We start from the raw sequence: 19595 nt of genomic DNA, 5'->3' as shown, positions 1-19595 counted from the left end.
AAATCATAACCTATTTTCAAAAAAGGAATGACTTGTTTAGAGTGAACTGATAATTTTTTTTAAGTACTTAATTAAAAAAATAAATAAATTTATATTGCAAAGAAAAAAACAAGTTTTAAATCAAAAAACATTTTTAAAGTAAGTATTGACAATATTTTTCTTAATGTTAAAAATATAATTACTGAGTTAACCTAATAAGAATCAAAATAAACAAACGCAAGTTATTTGTTTCACATTTACAATTTTTTTTATGACATTGAAATCAACAGCCAATTTTTACATTTAAAATTTTTTAGATTTTCGTAACAATTAAATTATTATAAAAAATTCCACGTGTAGAAATTAAAAAAAATTACAAGTATGAATTTTCAAAAATATTTTTTTTTTTCATAATTAAATTGTTATAAAAATTTCAAAAATTATCAGATGTCTGCTGATTTTAGTAATGATAATAAAATTAGCAGACATTTAACAATTTTTTATATTTTTTTCATTAATTAAATTAAAACAAAAAAAATTGCATAATTATTAAATTTTCTACACGTGAAATTAAAAAAAAATTTTTTTGTCATAAATTTTTTAAAAAGAAACATTCTAAAAATTGTCACATGTTTGCTACCATTATTTTCATATTTTAGTATTATATTTTTTTTACAAATTAAATAATCAATTAATCAATAAAAATTTCAGTAAAAAAATGAGCAAGTACAGAAAAAGAGAGAAACAGTCCTCCGACGAAAGTGACTCGGAAGAAGAAACCCGGAGGGACATCAAAGAACGTGACGAATTCGCAGAACGTCTTCTTCGGAAAGATGAAGCAAAGACGCGTAAAATTGCGATGCCTGCGGGCTCGACAGCAGAAGCTGCTAAACGGCTGAAGCTAATGGAGACTGAGTCCCGCGACAAGCTTCTGCCAGAGCTCAGGAAAGCTTCGCGTCGGCAATATCTAGAAAAACGTAAAGCAGACAAAGTTGCCGAGTTGGAGGCCGACATAATCGACGACGAGTATCTCTTCGACGAGGAAACGTTGACGGAGTCGGAGAAAAGGGCACTGGAGCACAAAAAGCAGTTACTGGTGCTGGCGAACGAGCATGAAAAAGCGCGGAATCTTGAGCGTGTCCAGAGGTACCATATGCCTGAGGCCAAAGGAAAGGGCGAGAAAGATGACACGGTAGTCGATCTCACCGAGAATGAAGCTCCTATTTCTGAGCAGAGTAGGTGGGAATCCCAGCAGATGGGTTCTGCTGTTTACAAATTCGGAGCTAAGGACAAAAAGCGCACTGAGGACCATGAGCTGCTGCTGGATGATGAAATAGAGTTCATCCAAGCGCTTCAGATGCCTGGATCTGACAGGATCAAGAAAGAAGACGAGGAAGAAGCTAGCAAGACAGTCGAGAACAATAAATTACAGTCGATTCAAGAAACTCAGCGGAGTTTGCCTATTTATCCTTTTAAGAGAGAACTCATCGAGGCCATAAAGGAGCACCAAGTGCTCATTATCGAGGGAGAAACAGGGTCTGGTAAAACTACGCAGATCCCACAGTATTTACATGAAGCTGGGTTCACCAAAGGCGATAAAAAGATTGGATGTACACAGGTAGATTATTATTATTAATTTTATTATTTTCATTATTCAAAAAATTTACGTCAATAATAATAATAATAATTTTTTTAATCTAAAGTATGATTATTATTATTATTAGGTACTTATTTACAAGTAGGGTCACCCTATTTTTGGCCATATCGAGGTGAAAAATGAAAATTTTTTAATTTTGTTTTATTCTGATTGTTTTTACGGCGCATTTATGATAAAAAATGTCGTGAAAGAAAAAAATAAAGATTTCGATAGATTTTTTGCCTTCAAAAGTTGGAAAAAATTTTGGCTTTCATGTTTTTGGATAAAATTTATGTTTTATCTTTTTTTGATGTTTTTGATAAAATTTTTTTTTTTAAATACATATAGTATATTACATACCTAGGCCAGTAAAATAAGAAAAGTATCAGATCACATGTAATTGTTGGCCGAGGCGAAGCCGAGGTTGACAAACATGTGATCTGAGGCTTTCTTATTTACTGGCCAAGGTGTGTATACTATTTTTCTGCTCGACGTAGCCGGAATGTGGCAACTTTGTTTAGCGCAGCGGCCAGAAAGTTGCCACTTTCCGGCCGGAGGGCAGAAAAAAAAAACAAACAATAAAAAAAAAGTTGGATATCACAATTTTCTAAAAAATTTATAAATTTTTTTGAAAATTTGTTAAAATTGTGATAATTAACTTTTTTTTTTTAATTGTTCATTTTTTTATGTATTTAAAAAAAAAATATGTCAATAAAATCAAATAGAAATTTCGTTCAAAAAAATGAAAATTAATAGTGGGTTACGACCCGAGGCCATCATATCACATACGTCAGGGCATCCAACATTCTGGTCGTGGGTTGTATACTATTTTTCTTGCTCTCCAGCTGAAAGTACGCAACCCCGGGGAAGGCGATTTGCAAAACCGAGGCGAAGCCGAGGTTTTACCGGAGGTGAGGGGGGCGCCGCCCGATTTTTGCAAAGCCGAGGTTTTGCTGGTCGGGGTGGGCATAATAAAAAAGTAAAAATTAATAAATAAAAAAAAAAATAAGTTATTTAAAGTTTACTAACAAATGCTCTGATTAAGAGAGATAACATGCACAGAACTCGTTACAAATATTTAAACTCGATTTAATAAAAAAATTAATTTTTTTAAGTTGATTAAAAATTAGTTTTTAATTAGACGGCTAAGAAAGATTGAAATTAAATTATTAGAAGCTTGTAGAGTACATGGATTGTTTTATAAACATTGCTTTACTAGCTGTCAAAATATAAAAGAAAGCAAATAAAATTTACAAAACTTTTATATTATTTTCTAAAATTTTTATATAAATTATTTATGCTGTATTATTATTAAATAGTTCATTAACAATAATCTAGTTAGAAATTATTTTTAATTATTTGACATTTTTTGGTTAGTTTCTGCGCTGACACGTTAGATACAGACGATGTTGTGACTTTTATACACAGTTGAAACTCGCTGTATAGGCCGGTCGCGCCACGAAAATACGAAAGAAAGCGAGGTTCTATGCTGCGGCCAGAAAATATGCGTAGCGCGCATGCATTAGAGGAGGCCATAAAAGTTGCTCTTCCTGGAGTAAAGTGCGTCCAGGAAGAGTGTACTTTCGGCTAGGAGAGCAAGGAAAATCATTGACCCCACTTGTAAATATCTACCATAATTCTATATAAGATTTCTTCTAATTGAAAAATCATGGATAAAATTAAATATTTTTTTTTTTTTTTTTTTTTTTTTTTAATTAAAGCCCAGAAGAGTCGCTGCGATGTCCGTTGCTGCAAGAGTCGCTCATGAGATGGCTGTCAAACTTGGCAACGAAGTCGGGTACGCCATCAGGTTCGAGGATTGTACATCACAACGTACAAAAATAAAATACATGACTGATGGTACGATGCACCGTGAGTTCCTCAGCGATCCGACTCTTGACACTTACAGTGTCATAATAATCGACGAGGCTCACGAGCGTACGCTACACACTGACATCCTTTTTGGACTTGTCAAAGACATAGCGCGTGAACGGAAAGACCTGAAGCTTCTCATATCATCGGCAACGTTAGACGCCAAGAAGTTCAGCGAATTTTTCGACGACGCTCCGATATTCCGGATTCCTGGTCGACGCTATAAAGTCGATATTTACTACACAAAAGCACCAGAGGCTGACTACATTGATGCTTGTGTTGTTTCGATTTTACAGATCCATGCGACTCAGCCGCGTGGAGATATTCTAGTCTTTCTTACAGGTCAAGATGATATTGAGACTTGTCAGGAAATTCTTCAAGAAAGAACGATGCGGCTCAAAATGAGCGAGTTGATTATTACACCAGTTTACGCCAATCTTCCCAGTGAAATGCAGATTAAAATTTTCCAGCCGACACCACCTAATTCTCGGAAGGTTGTTCTAGCTACTAATATTGCAGAGACGTCGCTGACGATAGACAATATTGTTTATGTTATTGATGTTGGGTATGCGAAGCAGAATCACTTCAATGCGCGGACGGGAATGGAGAGCTTGATTACAGTTCCTATCAGCAAGGCGTCGGCTAATCAGGTAAGGTTTTATTATTATTATTATCATCTAACAAAAATTTCAAGTTAATAATAATAATAATAATAATGAAAACTAGCAATCTTGCAGTCACTATGTGACTGCCGTGCCTTATGAACAATAAAAAATTAACATTTTACTTGATTAAACAGTGACTTTTGGTAAATTGCACTGTACTTTCTTAACTATTGACGTTTTTAAAGATATAAGCCCATCCCGATGATATACTCATCAAGAGCTTTCATTTGAGTGCCCACATGCATTTTGATATATTTTTCATATATACATATATGGGTCATTCCACCAAATAAGAACATTTTTACGGGGCGACCCTCGCGGATTATGTTTAAAATTTATGGAGGTGTTCTCTATAATAAGAAATGAATTCCCTACAAGTTTCAGCCCTTAATATGCAGCGGTTCTAGAGTTATGATTTTTTGAAAATTTGAAAAAAAATTTTTTATTAATTTTTCTGATGAGGAAAACTTTTTTATTAAATTCCACTAAAAATCTTATCTTGTGGGAAAAATTCTCAGCTTTTGAATGAAAATATACATTTTATCATAAACACATCAGAAGACCCTTTGAAATCCAATTAAAGTGGAAAAATTGATTTTTCTCGGTGTGCGGTGCAAGGTACATCCAATTTGACTTTTTTTTTCTGAAAGATCAGAGTTTTTTACACAAAATATATGGTTTTCACGATGTGCATATTTTTTGTTCAATCACAATTAAATTAAACGTAAAATCTTTATAATTAAAATACTTTTATTTTTGAAATTTTTTCAGATGTTGATACAGTTTTAATAAGAGCTTATCCAATTTCATCATTTATCGGTAAAAGTGTGCAATGTCTGTGTACCCTTTACCGTTTTTGATAAAGAATATCGTGCGTCTAACAAATTTTTTTTGTCTAAACGTCTTCAGACGTTGCGGCAGTAAAAATGAACAAAAAAAATTTTTCCTGTTATTTAAATGGGAAAAACTTCAGAATCGATGGAGGACCTCTTAAAATTAAAATTAAGAACTTTCCTTTGGACAGGGCTTTTGTTTCGACATATTCTACGATATTTTGAGCGGAAAGTGAAAAAAAAAATATCCGATTTTTTTGGCACACCCTAATATACATATATATAATAAATATAAATATATTAAATATTGATGTGGGTACTCAAATGAAAGGTCTCGATTAGTGTAACATCGGGATGAGCTTATATCTTTAAAAATGTCAATAGTTCACAAGATACAAAGTCATTTCTTAATTATGTATTCAGCAATAGAGCATTTTCGAATGCAGCCTAAATACTTATCATAATAAATTAACTATCGGTGAGAATGATATGAAACCTTGAAAAGGCACAAATTCAAATTTTATTATATGACTATCTCGGACACAAAATTTTTCTTATTCTCTTAATAAGATTGATAATATGTATTATTATTATTCAGGGTTCAACAAAAATTTTTTGAATAGTTTTCATACTTTTAATGATTAAAAAAAATTATTTTTTGTCAAAAAGTAAAAATAAATTTTTTTTTGTTTACTATAATAATCCCAGTCAAGCTGGTTATTGTTATTTTTATGAATATTATTGTTATTATCATTATTATTAGTTATTATTATTATAAAATATTTCTCTTAATTAAAAAATCATGAAAATATTAAATCCAAAAAATAAAAATAATTTTTTTTTCTTCTAGCGCGCAGGAAGAGCTGGTAGAGTTGCTCCAGGAAAATGCTTCCGGCTATACACTGCTTGGGCTTATCAACATGAACTAGAGGACAATACTATCCCGGAGATTCAAAGAATAAATCTTGGAAACGCAGTGTTGACTTTGAAAGCTCTGGGAATTAACGACGTAGTAAATTTCGACTATTTAGACCCACCTCCGTCCGAAATATTGGTGCTTGCTTTGGAACAGCTGTACGCTCTGGGAGCAATAAACCACAAGGGAGAGATGACGAAGCTTGGTCGTAGGATGGCAGAGTTTCCACTGGACCCGATGATGGCGAAGATGCTGCTTGCGAGCGAGAAGTACAAATGCTCCGAGGAAATCGCTACGATTGCGGCAATGTTATCAGTTACGGGAGCAGTTTTCTTCCGGCCTAAAGATAAGATAATTTACGCGGATACGGCGAAGAAAAATTTCCATGTACCTGGAGGTGATCATCTGACGCTTCTAAATGTCTATAACCAGTGGCAGCAATCAGAGTTCAGTACTCATTGGTGTTACGAGAATTTTATTCAGTACAAGTCGATGAAAAGAGCTAGGGATGTCAGAGAACAACTCGTAGGACTGATGCAGCGAGTGGAGATGGATATAATTTCTGGGATCTCCGACACTGTTGCTATTAGAAAATCTATCACTGCTGGGTATTTTTACCACGTTGCTAGACTGTCCAAAAGCGGAAATTACAAGACAGTCAAGCACAATCAGACTGTGTCTATCCATCCGAACAGTTCATTATTTCAGGAACTACCCAGGTGGATTGTGTACCATGAATTGGTAGTCACAGCGAAGGAATACATGAGACAAGTGACGGAAATCGAAAGTTCCTGGCTGGCCGAGGTCGCTCCTCACTATTACAAGCCAAAAGAACTGGAAGATTCCACCAATAAAAAAATGCCAAAAGTCGTTGGAAGATCGGCGCCTGATGGCACCTAATTATTTATTAAAAATGTTATTTTTTTATTTTAATAAATAAATTTTGTACATAGTTAACATGTAAGAAGCACTAAAATAAATTTAAATTTAAAATAATTATTTTTTTATTAAAATTTTTTATAAAAAAAATTCTAAATAATTTTTATTAATATTTAATAAAATTAATTTATTAAGTTTAACTAGCAACCTTGCAGTCACTATGTGACTGCTGTGACTTGTGAACTATAAATAAATAAAATTTTGTTTTATTAAATAATCACTTTTGTTAAATTGCACTGTACATTCTTAACTATTGACGTTTTTAAAGATATAAGCTCATCCCGATGTTACATTCATCAAGAGCTTTCATTTGAGTACCCACATGCATTTTTGATATATTTTTCACATATACATATATATAATATACATAAATATATGAAAAATTGATGTGGTTACTCAAATGTAAGGTCTTGATAAGTGTAACATCAGGATGAGCTTATGTCTTTAAAAATGTCAATATTTTACAAGATACAAATTCATTTCTTAATTAAGTATCTAGAGATAGAGCATTTTCGAATGCAGCCTAAATACTTATCATAATAAATTGATAATTAGTGAGAATGATATGTAACCTTGAAAAAACACAACTCCAGGTCAAGACTTCCAAAGGTACCAAATTTAACCATAAAAACCCATTTTATCATATAAATACACTAGCCACAAAATTTTGCTTATTCTCTTAATAATATAGATAATAGATAAAATAAATGAACAATAATTTATCGGAAAAAATAATTTATTTGTACATATGGGTACTAATTAAAATAAGAGCATTAAAAGCAACATTTGTTTACTATTAGCACAAAATAAAAATTATTATGATTTTTAATACAGAAAATAGAACAGTAGAATGTAAACTTTGATCTACATAATGCACATAGATATGTATATTATATCGTAATTTAAAATGATACAATAATCATATTTATTAAACTTTATCTTAACCCGATTTTTTATTTAAACTATTATTAATTACAAAAATTATTTTTTTAAATATTAATCAAAAAATACTTTTTATTTTTTAAATATTCATTTATTATTTTTTTTAATTATTACTAATATTATTTAAAAGGCAAAATCCGACAATTGTCGTGGTTTTATTAATTTACAAATCGTCTAGACCGTAATATTAATTATTATTTTAGTTCTAAGCTTTCTATCAAATATAAATTGTAATACGTGTTATAACTGTATTAAAATCTAGCAATTTTTAACACTTTTCAATTATTTAAAAATTAACATTTAAACATTCAGGCTAATGAGCAGTAAAATACTCATGGCGTTTATATTTATGAAAAAATATTATTTAAACAATAATGAGTACTCTGTATTTAAAACTCAACATTCTTGAAAAAAAAAAGTAACTAATTTATTTTATTTAATATAATAATAATATTTATGATTGTCGAAACAATTGGAAGATTACGGAATGATTTAATAGTATATAAATGCTCTAAAAATTTATAAAAGGCACTGTTTTTATAATTAACTATCAACTATTAATTAATAATTAATAATCTCCTGAATCATATATCAATATTACGCAACAACAAAGTGTACACATTTATAAGAAAATATATATGTGGTCCCTCAATATAATGACAATTATTAATTCGTGTTCTTTATAGTATTTGTTTGTTTCTTTTATCTTTCTCGTATTAAATCCACATTAATAATAGTAATCAGTGTAAATAAACGATCGCAATGTTTACAAAGACAATATTTGTCGGATAAATCAAATCGTTGTGAATGTCTATTGTTTGATAATATAAAATATTATTAAATATTATAATAATATATTAAATATGGGCTGGTTCAACATAATTAGCTGGCAACATTCCGTGACGTCCGGTTCGTTGTACAAGACCCGTCATCCAGCCCTCGTCGATTGCCGTGCAGTTGAGAATCAGGTCACCGTCGCAGAAGCTCACTTCATCTACATCTTGTGCTTCGTAATCGTACAATGCGCGATAAACTCTCTGATTTTTTAATTAAATAAAAAATAACAAATAAAAATTATAAAAAAATAACTAAATTTTTAAAAACTTGTAAATTAAAATAATTTAATTTTGAAAAAATTATCAATTAAAATAATTCAATTTTAAAAAATTAATTTAATTTTTAAAAAAATTATAAATTAAAATAATTCAATTTTTAAAAAAAATTATAAATTAAATTAATTTAACTTAAAAAAAATTATAAATTAAAAAAATAAAAATAAAAAATATACCAAAGTATTAGCTTGTACCGGAGGCGGGTGCGGCTGTTGCTGTTGTGGAACATGATTATTATTAATACCAGGCGTTAAAGATCCGTAATACTCATTGACTGGATCTATGTCAGCAACAGATCCTATTTTTCTTGTCGGTGGATTTGTTACTGCATAAAAAAATAAAAAAAAAAAAAATAAATAAAATTACTCAATGCAGTTAAATAAGCACATTCTTTACATATCAAGTAGCAATATAAATAAAGCATTGCATATTATAATACAATCTTGAACAATAAAAATAAAAACAGAAATAAAAAATAACATTAAAAAAACGGTTAAGCGCAAAACATACCTGCGCCCTTATCACTGGTATAAATAACAGTAGTAGCTGCTTGTCTAGCCGAGTACGGACTGGGTCTAGCCTCAGTTATTGGATCATAGTCAGCTATTTTTCCGGGAGTTTTTTGAACAGGACTTACTGTTCTCACTGGCATTGCAATGTTAGCGTTAGCATTAACGTTAGCGTTAGCGTTAATAACACTGCTTGCAGGTGCTATTGAACCGTCTGTATATTCTACATACTCTAAAACACACATTACGACACAATGACACAATAGCAAACACACATCTCCACCACCGACACTGATTATGGTTATGATATAGATCAGTGACCAATGACAAAATTGAAATTAAGTTAGCCAACATCTTAAAATTTTTAGAATTTTTTTTATTGAAAAAATTGTTACGAAAGAAAATTTCATTCGTAAAAAACTTGAAAAATTATTAATGCAATTTTTTAGAAATATTTCTTAGTTCTAATTTAATAAATGAAGAAAAAAAAAATTAAAAAACTAAAAATGTCGGCTAACTTTAATTTTAATGACAAATTACAAGGACAAGTTAATAAAAATTAAGTTAGCTGACATCTCTAAATTTTTAGAATTTTTTTATTGAAAAAATTTTGAAAAAAAAAATTTCATTTGTAAAAAACTTGAAAAACTATAAGTGCAATTTTTAAAAAATATTTTTTAGTTCTAATTTAATATATAAAAAATTAAAAATGTCGGCTAACTTTAGTGTTACGACAAGTTAAAATTAGTCTAATATAAATGAAACATAAATTACCTATTTGTTCGTCATTTTCTCCGGTCATCGTTCTCTTCTGCTCCATAATAGCTTTTTTTTGAAGGTCCCCGTGATACGCGACGTTAGATATTATTTTACTATTCTGTTTGATCCTCAGCGTCTCTGGGTCGTCGGCTACCTGTGTAAATTTACCCTTGGCTTTCTCGAATTCCGCGTGATACTTAACATTACTCTGGATCTTTGTGTTCTCGGCGATGCGTTTCAGTTCTGGTGTCTCAGCCATTGTTGTCGCTTTGGCTTTTGGTATATGCCTAGAAAAATATTTTTGTTCATTATTATTATTATACTATCAAATTATTATTCTATTATTTCTACTAATCGTTTCATTGTATAAGTATATTTTAATGTTTCTTAATAATTCATTCGAGGAAAAAAATTTTTTTTACTCCGACAATAAAAGATATGATTTGTAATAATTTTCTACATGAATTAACAAGATTATTATTTTTTTTTAATAGTTCTAGTTGATTTCAATTTTTATAAAAATTTATCAACTTTCTTATTTAATATGCATTTATATCATTAAATTAAATGATATAAAATTAAGAACATATAGATATTTGTATGTATATATGTAGTTGAATAGTGATGAAAATGAATCATGACATTTTTTTATGAGCATTATATTTAGTAGTTAGATAACAGAGATAATTATCATATTAATGTAAAGAACAAGTTTTATCTAACAATTACAGAAAAATTATAAATAAGTTTTAAGATTTTTTTTTCTTATAATTTTTTTAATAAATTTTTACAAAAAAAACTTATTTAAAAAAATTTCATTTTTAAATGCTCTAAAAAATAAAAAATTTCATTTTTTAGAACTAGTTTATTTTTCAAAAAAATAAAAAAAATGTCAAGTATTTACTAATTTCAGTGTATTTTTTTTTTTTTTTTTTTTTTTACATTAACTGTCGGAAGTGTATTTAAAAATATTAATATTACTAATTATTCTCCATTTATAACTTTAAAAAAAAAAAAAAAAAACTGGTTAAAATAAAAAAAAATAATTAAAAAAAAAAAATAACCGGATACTAAAATGACAATTATTAATTACAAGATCCATTGTTCGGCAATTAATAATTAATATAACAAAAATAAGGTCAAATGTAACGAAACTTTCACAGAGAAAGATTAAATACTTGAAAAATCATCTCCCTCGGCGTTCGTTTAAATAAATAATTTTAATTTTCGTCCACGTGACTAAGTCAATGACTTGACACCGCCACTAACAAAATCACTTGACGTATGTTTATTTATTTACTCTCTAATTAAATAATTAAATTACTGAAGATAAGTACTTACGCCTCGCAGTAAGGTTGTTTGTTGAAACCCTTGTAAGTCCTCATATTGAGGGTCATATTGCATCCTTGGCACTTGAAACACTGCTTGTGCCATATCTAAAAAAAAAAAAAAAAAAAAAATATGTCAATCACCTATTTATTTATCGCTTTAAATTTAATTACAATAAATAAAATAGTTAAACTCGATAATGAATCAGATTACTGAAAATAAAAGTGATCATAGTAATAGTAATAAATTAATCGTAATTCTCTTTCATTTAATTAATTCATGACATCATTTAAACGTGGCCGTGAGACCGAGAGAGTATTGAGAACGTCAAACAAAGCAATTACATTCACTACCCCTCTCTTTTATTATTCTTCTAAATTTTTTTAGGCAAGATTAGAAAAAAAAAAAGTATTTTCCCACGTAAATTAGACGTTTCCTCCGACAGTGTACAGTTTTATCACCGTTAAAAATAAATATTTTCCTTGTAAATTGAGACATTAAAATGTCTGACAGTCAAAGAAGGTTAACTACTACCGGTTACTTTTTCTTCAGGCGAACATCCAGCTGTCTTTAAAATAACCCGCCGCCCTTACAGAAGTTAAATAAAAACTAATATTTAAAAATATAAATATAAATACCAAAAATAACTAACCTTATCCAGACACTTGAGTTCCTCGATGGGATACACAGTTTTTTCACACCGGGCACACGTCTTATTCATTATAAATAATAAAACGCTCGTATCTCCAAAAATAAATTTATTTATTTGTTATTCTTCAAGTAAACTGTCGCTCGGCAAAACAAGTCCTGGAGAACAGAAAGCTTTTCTTACGTGGGTCTACGGTGCCAGCTTGCAATTTTTCGTTGATGCGTCACACACATTTAAAACCATACCAACTCATCCAAGAGCTTGAGGATACAATTCACAAATGACGCAAACCCATACACCAGTCGGATAATATTCAGGAAAATATATATTTATATCCTTGTTGCACGTAGTAATATATATTACGTATATTTTAAATATTATATATGCCGGAGTTTAATAAATAAATTTATTTTTTGCAGCTGATTGTTCCACGACTTGTATCTAGAATGTGAACCAGTCAATGAGTGTGTGTTTGTGTTGAATGGATCTCACACATATTTTTCATTTGTATCTAAGTGTTAAAATATATATATATATACCTACGTGTATTACTGTATATTCTTGGACGTGTATGCGAGTAAAAGTATACCATACCACCACAATTGACGTTTTAATTCTGTAATATTCGTTGACGAAACAAAATATCACTTTATCCTCTTTCTATTTCTTTATTCTTCCTCTTTTCTACTGCTACTACTAAGGTGTAGTCATTAATACAGCCTTCTACACTAAACTTAGCACCAAAAAAAAAAAGTCTAGGGTTTAAACTTTTTTGTTGGCTACATTGAGAAACCTATATAGTGAGAATTTTTTCAAAAACAAACAAATTTTTCCGCCGCAGCTGAACGAGACTGGGCTGAGCGCGCATCAACGACGACGCGCTAAGAGCGCATGCGTCTCAATTCAAATAGTTGTCCCGCTCCCTTGTATTTATTCAAATTTCAACGCAATAAATAAATAAATAATTTTATTAATTAATAAATGAATATTTTATCAACTAAAAAATAAATATTTTATTAATTATTAAATAAATATTAGGGCTGTACAATTTGACCGGTTAGGCCGGCTAAAAAAGTTATAGCTAAGTTAATCAGCCAGTTAGCTGGCCAGCTTAGCTAATTTAACCGATTAGCCGAATTAGCTTAGCTAATTAGCCAACTGCTAAACCAGTTAAATAGCTAATTTTTTAGATGCTTTTTGTTGTATACTGAGGTGCGTATAAGTATTGAAATTAATGTTAACCTCGTTTTTTGGGAAAAAAATCATGAAGAACAACAGAACAAACGAGAGTAAAGTAACTTAATGACCTATGAATTAATTAATAAATAATTATCCGGATTTTTTAAAACGTATTAAATGAGCAATTTTACTCTGCGATTCAAATTACGCACTCTTTCTGATATGTCCAATGAAAAAATTTATTCGAAAACTAATTCGTTTTTTTGCCAATATGATCATCAAGTGTTGTAGTGTTTGTCTCGCAGATTTTATATTTGTATTTTAATAAGACTTCATATTTTTTATTGCTGTTCATTTGAAATTTTCACAATGTCATCTTTATGGAAGCATTATACACTTGTTACAAATGGCATTGCCAAATGTAAGTATTGTCCAAATGAGTATAATATAAAAAAAAATTAGGAAAACGGTTGACCCTGAAGGCCATCCCTGCAACTTCCCGCTAATTCCATACTTGGACGATTAAAATGGCACTTATGCCGTTTTTGAGCTCTTTGAGCTCAAAAATACAATTTGTGTTGTCTTGAGCTCTCCGATATCAAAGAGCTATCAAAGAGATAGCTTTTTTATGCTTTTGAGCTCTTTGAGCTCAAAACTCTGATAGAAGTTTGATAAAACACTATTTTTTGAATTTTCAAACCGCAATAACTTGTGAATGAGTAAACCAATTTTTAAGGGGTTAGTGGCATTCGACGCAGTTTTTTAAGTCTCATAAAGAATCTTTAAGTTTAAATTGATCGAACTAGAAATTTCGGAGTAATTCTGAAAAAACACTTTTTTCGATTTTCTTTCCTTCACGATATCTCTCGAACGAATCAACCGATTTTGACCGGATTTGCGGCGATCGACGTGGTTTTTCAAGGTTAAAAGCTGATTAGTTTTTAGAGTTGATCGATAAAGCCGTTTAAAAGTTATTAAAAAAAAAACCACTTTAGAAAAAAAATTTTTTCACCGTTTTTTTGAGATTTCTCGAAATCTATCGGTCCGAATCGGTCCAAATTGTATTCAAAATCTGTTTGGCCAAGCCCTTTTGAATGGCACCAACCACGATGAAATCGGTCAAACCGTACCAAAATTATAGATGGTTTACATACTTACACACACACACACACAAACATAGTGAGACCCTCGCGGGGATAGTCAGGGAAGCTTCCTGTGCCCTTCAAACTTCAAGATCTGATAAAAACTCGATTTTTGCAAAACGGAGTAAAACCAATAACTTCCCGATTTTTGAAAATCTTCGATTTTCTTAGCGTGAAGTTAAAAACTACGTCATTGCTAAGATACCATTTAAAATGTAAACATTCTGATAAAATTGAACCGGTTACACCTAATGAAGAGACAGAATCTGATTTACAGTAAGTTTTTTCCTATGTTTTGTACTGAATTATTTAATTCATCAAATTCAATATTTTCGAAACAAAAACATTAAATTATTCTAATTTTTTAAAAATATGTTTTATATAAATGCATTATTATTCATGTTCAGCTCTGATGAAGAATCAAATCCAGGTCCTTCGGACAATAAAAAAAAAGCGACGAATAACAAGAGAATATTACAGCCATAAAGTATGTATTCACTCATTTTTTATACTAAACAATACGACTCTCTATCGATCATTCGTTTAATGTAATTAACTTCTTTTTAATTCTTTTTGTTTCAGAATTCTAAGTCAGAAGCAACTACTATATCGCTTGTTAAATATATTGCCATAGATATGCTGCCTTTATCACATGCAGAAGGTCCAGGTCTTACACAATTTATGAAAGACATTCTTCCTGAATATATAATTCCCAGTAGAACTGTAACTAAAAATCCTTTAGAACTTTTGTACGAGTCAGTTCGAAATGATATTCTTGAAGCCTTTCATCGCTTTCCTCACATATCAATTACAACTGATGGTTGGTCATCTCGTTTATCAGACTCCTTCATGACTATTACGGCACATGCCATTGATGATTTATGGAATATGCGTTCAGTAACTTTGGACATAAATGAAATGTCAGAAAGTCACACTGCAGAAAATATTTACAAGTATTTGTGTAAAGCTCTATCAGAATGGAAAATAGTTGATAAAACAATTGCTGTTGTACATGACAATGCTCCAAATATGGTCGCTGAAATACGAATGAGCTCTAGTTCAAATGTTGAAATTGGCCAAAGTGTGCGTTGTTTCTGTCATACGTTACAACTGGTAATTGAAAAAGCTTTCAAAGAAGATATTTTTAAAAAACATCTGCAAAAAGTTTCCGCCAACGTTAGTCATTTCAAGCATTGTAATAAAGCAACGAAAGCTCTCACCGATGCTCAAAAAGAACATAATTTACCAGATCATTGTCTAATTAGTTATTGCGTAAAGCGCTGGAATTCAGCTTATGCCATTGTAACAGGGCTATTTACCCTGTGACGGTAAAACCGCACACGCGTGATAATTATTCGACGCAGCACTGGCGCGTCTCGGTCTTCGGGACCCATTAGCATTAAGTGGGGGAAATTTTAGGTTTCTTGGCTGATCGCGTAGCTGCGGTGAGTTAGAAGTAGTGCAGTGACCAACGCAGTAATATCGCTAGCCAAAACAGTCCAAAGAAGGAAGCCTGAGTTTCTAAAGCACAAAAATTACACAGGTATTGAGACTTTGATTCCTTTGATGAGTCAAGGGGGTCGTATACCCGGCTCATCAATTTTACTACTTCTCATTATTAAATCAAATTTTTGATAATTCAATTGTTTATAATATTTTGCCTAATAATAATTAAATAATTAATTAATTGTAATTAATTCTTACTCGTTAGCATTGTGAGCATTCTTCTTGGGGATCTTATACCCGAAGAATGTTCTAGACCTCTTGGGTTTAAAAGTCGTGAGTAATTAATTTATTAATTTGGCCAGTTTATAATTATTAACATCTTAAAATTGGTTTAAATAAATTTACTTCATTAATAAAACATTAATTTGAATTCTGAATATTGAGAATTATTCCAATCGGTGGCTCACGACCGGTCAAGCGTCGGTCGCATACCCGAGGTCATATTTGCTACGCACTAACGAACATCGGCGTCCATTTTGAGCACGCGAATTCCTGGCAATTATTTCACGCGATAATTTATTAGTAAGAACAATTGAATTATTATTATTTAATATTATTTATTACAAGAAAGTATTATTTATTTAATATCATTTATTGAGAATCGACTACTGAGTTTCGACGCCATTGAGATCGAATTACCCGTGGATAATTTTTCGTGAATTTATTTTACATTGAGAAAAATTGTTTTATTAATTATTTATAAATCGAAAAATTCCACGTGGTCATTTATACATTGAACTATCGAAGACTAAAATTATTATTTTATTGGAATTATTTGTAAAACTATTTATCAGTGTGGATTACGTCCGAGAAAATTTAGTTAGAATTTTACAAAGAATTATTCTTAAGAATTTATTCAAAATTTAAGAAATAAAATTACGAGTTAATAATAAAGTGTTGATTTTAACATTTTCTTTGTGTTACTCAGATCAGCTGTCAAATTTGTGAGTTTTATTAATAATTTAAGTATATATTTAAATAGATTTTAATTTCTGAATAAAAAATAAATTGTTTCCCATAAATACAAAGTTAAAGAACTCAATAAAGAATTCAAAATTTTTAAATAGTGATTAATTAATTTTAATCAATAGTTGCTACTTTACTATAAGTCAGTGGCAATAGGTGATTATAGGATTAATGATGTATTAATTTCTAATACTTAATTATTGATAAATTCGTTAATTATATATTAATGGAAAATAATTTTTTTTTCACGCTGCATTTAAGTATTTCACGTAATGACACAAATCAAAATTCACCAAATTAAAATGACGTTGAGGCTATCACATTCACATGTCTAAATATCTTGTGTGGCTCCCGAGATCCCGCGCAAAATAAAGCGGAGCGGCGTCATAATTTAACATATCTTTGTGTAAATTCAACATATTATTTGTGTTACTAGAGAAAACATCAACACAGCCTTTATATTGAATTGACATTTAAAAAGTGTTATTTATACTACTAACCGAATGGGAGTATTCTTTAACATAAATTTTGTGTTGGTTGGCCAGTAACATTACAAAAGTGTAGTTTTACTTTGAATTAACACCTGAGTGTGTTAAAAAATGGATGGATTGATCAATACAAACAGTTTGTGTAGAATTAATATAAATTTTTGTAAAAAAATCATCTGCACAAAATTTTATGTTAAATTTTACGAAAATTTTTTTACTGTGCAAGCTCTTGTTAAAATTTTGAAGCCTTTTGAAGTAGCTACAGAATTAATGTCTAAAGAATCTGAGTCCACTATTGGAATGATACGGCCTGTTATTTATTCTATTATTGATAAATTTTTGCAATACGATGAAGACAGCGACCTTCCAAAAATTCAATTATTAAAAGATATTTTTCAAGAAGAACAATACAAGTACGGCTTTTGAGCGATGATAGTGATACTGTATGTGCGTTAGCTTGTTTCTTAGATCCTCGGTATGATTATTATTTGATTTATTAATATTAGACTATATGATCTGCTCGCATATTTGTTGATAATAACAAATATTTGAGCAGTTATTTTCTATGTATTAACTTTAAAATGAGAAATATTTCTTTGGATTCCAAAAACACTTTTTTGTTTTTTATTTATCATTATAATATTTAATTTAAATAAATTATTGATTATAAAATTTACTTTTATTTTGGCAGATACAAAAATATGGTTAATGAAAGTGAAGATTTCAGAAAATCCGTTGGAAAAATAATATTACAAATGATGACAGGAGAAAATGCAGGATGGACACCAGAGTTTGTTAGTAAAAATAAGAGAGAAAAAGACTTAGATTATCTTTTCAGCTCTGAAATAGCATTATCTCAAAGCTTCGAAAGAATAGGCTAGTTTTGACTCTGACCAACGAAATGATCTGAGTGAAAAATACCAAAGAGACATTAAGAACTACAAGAACGAGCCGAACATCCCTCGAAGTGATAATCGTCTTCAGTGGCGGAATATAAAATATCATAAATATCCTTTACTAGCTAGGCTTGCTCGACGATTTTTAGCAGTTCCTGCATCGAGTACACCATCGGAAAGAGTTTTTTCTACTGCTGGAAACATCATTAGTGCAAAGAGAAACTGCTTATTACTAGAAAATGCGAACTTATTAATTTTTCTTTATCAAAATATAGATCTTACTGAAAGTAAATTTAGAAATTAATTGATATAGCTCACTGTAACTGAAAAATGTTTCAAATACTAAATTGATACTTATAATTAATAAATTATTCTATTACTGTTTTCTATTTAAAAAAAAAATTAATTAATTCATAGGTCAATAAATTACTTTACTTTCGTTTTTTCTGTTGTTCTTCATCATTTTTTTCCCAAAAAACGAGGTTAACATTAATTTCAATACTTATACGCACCTCCCCTCGCGGTTTTTGAAATACCGTAAATTTTCGGTATTAATGCGCTTACCATAAATTTACCGTTATAATTCTGAAATAATACGGTATTTCTGTGGTCATTTTGGCCAGTTTTTTTTACTATAGTTATACAGCATTTCTACCGTACTTTTGCTGCAAAGTTCAGAAATAATACGATAAAATTACCGTAAAACTCTAGAACTTTTACCGTAAAAAATCGATGTATTTACTACAATATTACTATGATTTAACAATAATAAAATCATATTTCTACGGTAAAAATACCAAAGATATACTGCAATTTTGCCGCGATTATACTGATATAATTAAAGATATAATGCTTTCTACCATAAGATGGACGGTTGTGTTTATTACTCGGTGAGTCTTATCAGGTGACTGAGTAAATAGTTACGGATAGTGTCTCTGATAGCTCAACTGGTAGAGCCTTAGGCGCGTAACTAAATGATCCGGGTTCGAATCTCGGTTTGGACTAAGAAAAATGATAATAATAATAATAACAGAGAAATTAATTGATCAACCTCTTAAAAATGATTCATGATTATTTATAATATTATAAAGAAAAATTTTAAGTTATTGAAAAATAGTAGTAAAGCAGCATATTTTTGGTATTTTGCCGGTAATAGAAAGTAGGGATCTTCTTTTCCGGTTTTTGCTGCAATAGTGCCGCAGATATACAGTAAATATGTGTTACATTTACGGTTTAAATGCTGTTAATATACCGTAATTTTTCTATTTTATTGCCGTA

The 19595-nt window shown here is 30.2% G+C and overlaps 3 protein-coding genes across 7 annotated transcripts; 2 read left to right on the top strand and 1 right to left on the bottom strand.

Annotated features, from left to right (window-relative positions):
• Window positions 1-67: 67 nt before the first annotated feature.
• Window positions 68-6900, top strand: LOC123261056 (pre-mRNA-splicing factor ATP-dependent RNA helicase DHX16). Of its 2 annotated transcripts, none has more exons than XM_044722523.1 (4): window positions 68-138; window positions 691-1597; window positions 3337-4137; window positions 5836-6900. In XM_044722523.1, the coding sequence occupies exons 2-4, from the start codon at window positions 698-700 to the stop codon at window positions 6799-6801; spliced, it is 2667 nt and encodes an 888-aa protein (XP_044578458.1). In that variant the 5' UTR covers window positions 68-138; window positions 691-697; the 3' UTR covers window positions 6802-6900. The 2 variants fall into 2 exon arrangements, with proteins under 2 accessions (XP_044578458.1, XP_044578457.1); XM_044722522.1 differs by lacking the exon at window positions 68-138 and adding an exon at window positions 155-216.
• Window positions 6901-7829: 929 nt separating this feature from the next.
• LOC123260960 (LIM and SH3 domain protein Lasp) lies at window positions 7830-12877 on the bottom strand. 4 transcript variants are annotated; one of them, XM_044722370.1, is made up of 7 exons: window positions 12684-12877; window positions 12144-12581; window positions 11504-11598; window positions 10178-10449; window positions 9405-9635; window positions 9089-9219; window positions 7830-8819 (listed from the first exon to the last, which is right to left on the bottom strand). In XM_044722370.1, the coding sequence occupies exons 2-7, from the start codon at window positions 12210-12212 to the stop codon at window positions 8640-8642; spliced, it is 978 nt and encodes a 325-aa protein (XP_044578305.1). In that variant the 5' UTR covers window positions 12213-12581; window positions 12684-12877; the 3' UTR covers window positions 7830-8639. The 4 variants fall into 4 exon arrangements, with proteins under 4 accessions (XP_044578305.1, XP_044578304.1, XP_044578303.1 ...); XM_044722369.1 differs by having other exon boundaries at window positions 9071-9219; window positions 12680-12874; XM_044722368.1 differs by having other exon boundaries at window positions 9071-9219; window positions 12684-12874.
• A 1770-nt stretch (window positions 12878-14647) lies between these two features.
• On the top strand, window positions 14648-15787 carry LOC123260505 (zinc finger BED domain-containing protein 4-like). Its single transcript, XM_044721631.1, has 3 exons — window positions 14648-14737; window positions 14869-14948; window positions 15044-15787. The coding sequence occupies exons 1-3, from the start codon at window positions 14713-14715 to the stop codon at window positions 15785-15787; spliced, it is 849 nt and encodes a 282-aa protein (XP_044577566.1). The 5' UTR covers window positions 14648-14712.
• Window positions 15788-19595: the final 3808 nt, after the last annotated feature.

Source organism: Cotesia glomerata, linkage group LG3 (assembly GCF_020080835.1).
Source record: "Cotesia glomerata isolate CgM1 linkage group LG3, MPM_Cglom_v2.3, whole genome shotgun sequence".
Lineage (NCBI taxonomy): Eukaryota > Metazoa > Arthropoda > Insecta > Hymenoptera > Braconidae > Cotesia > Cotesia glomerata.
This window is presented reverse-complemented; position numbering and strand designations above follow the sequence as displayed.

What these genes read in the sequence shown, in the direction of transcription:
- LOC123261056 (XM_044722523.1), top strand. Translation starts at nt 698, where the DNA reads ATGAGCAAGTACAGAAAAAGAGAGAAACAGTCCTCCGACGAAAGTGAC. An exon ending in AAAAGATTGGATGTACACAG is followed by an intron (nt 1,598 to 3,336) that starts GTAGATTATTAT and finishes TTTTAATTAAAG; the next exon opens with CCCAGAAGAGTCGCTGCGAT. An exon ending in GCAAGGCGTCGGCTAATCAG is followed by an intron (nt 4,138 to 5,835) that starts GTAAGGTTTTAT and finishes TTTTTCTTCTAG; the next exon opens with CGCGCAGGAAGAGCTGGTAG.
- LOC123260960 (XM_044722369.1), bottom strand. Translation starts at nt 12,212, where the DNA reads ATGAATAAGACGTGTGCCCGGTGTGAAAAAACTGTGTATCCCATCGAG. An exon ending in AACTCAAGTGTCTGGATAAG is followed by an intron (nt 11,599 to 12,143) that starts GTTAGTTATTTT and finishes TTTTTTTTTTAG; the next exon opens with ATATGGCACAAGCAGTGTTT. An exon ending in CGGTACAAGCTAATACTTTG is followed by an intron (nt 8,820 to 9,070) that starts GTATATTTTTTA and finishes TTAAAAAATCAG; the next exon opens with AGAGTTTATCGCGCATTGTA.
- LOC123260505 (XM_044721631.1), top strand. Translation starts at nt 14,713, where the DNA reads ATGAAGAGACAGAATCTGATTTACA. An exon ending in GAGACAGAATCTGATTTACA is followed by an intron (nt 14,738 to 14,868) that starts GTAAGTTTTTTC and finishes ATTCATGTTCAG; the next exon opens with CTCTGATGAAGAATCAAATC. An exon ending in GAGAATATTACAGCCATAAA is followed by an intron (nt 14,949 to 15,043) that starts GTATGTATTCAC and finishes TTTTTGTTTCAG; the next exon opens with AATTCTAAGTCAGAAGCAAC.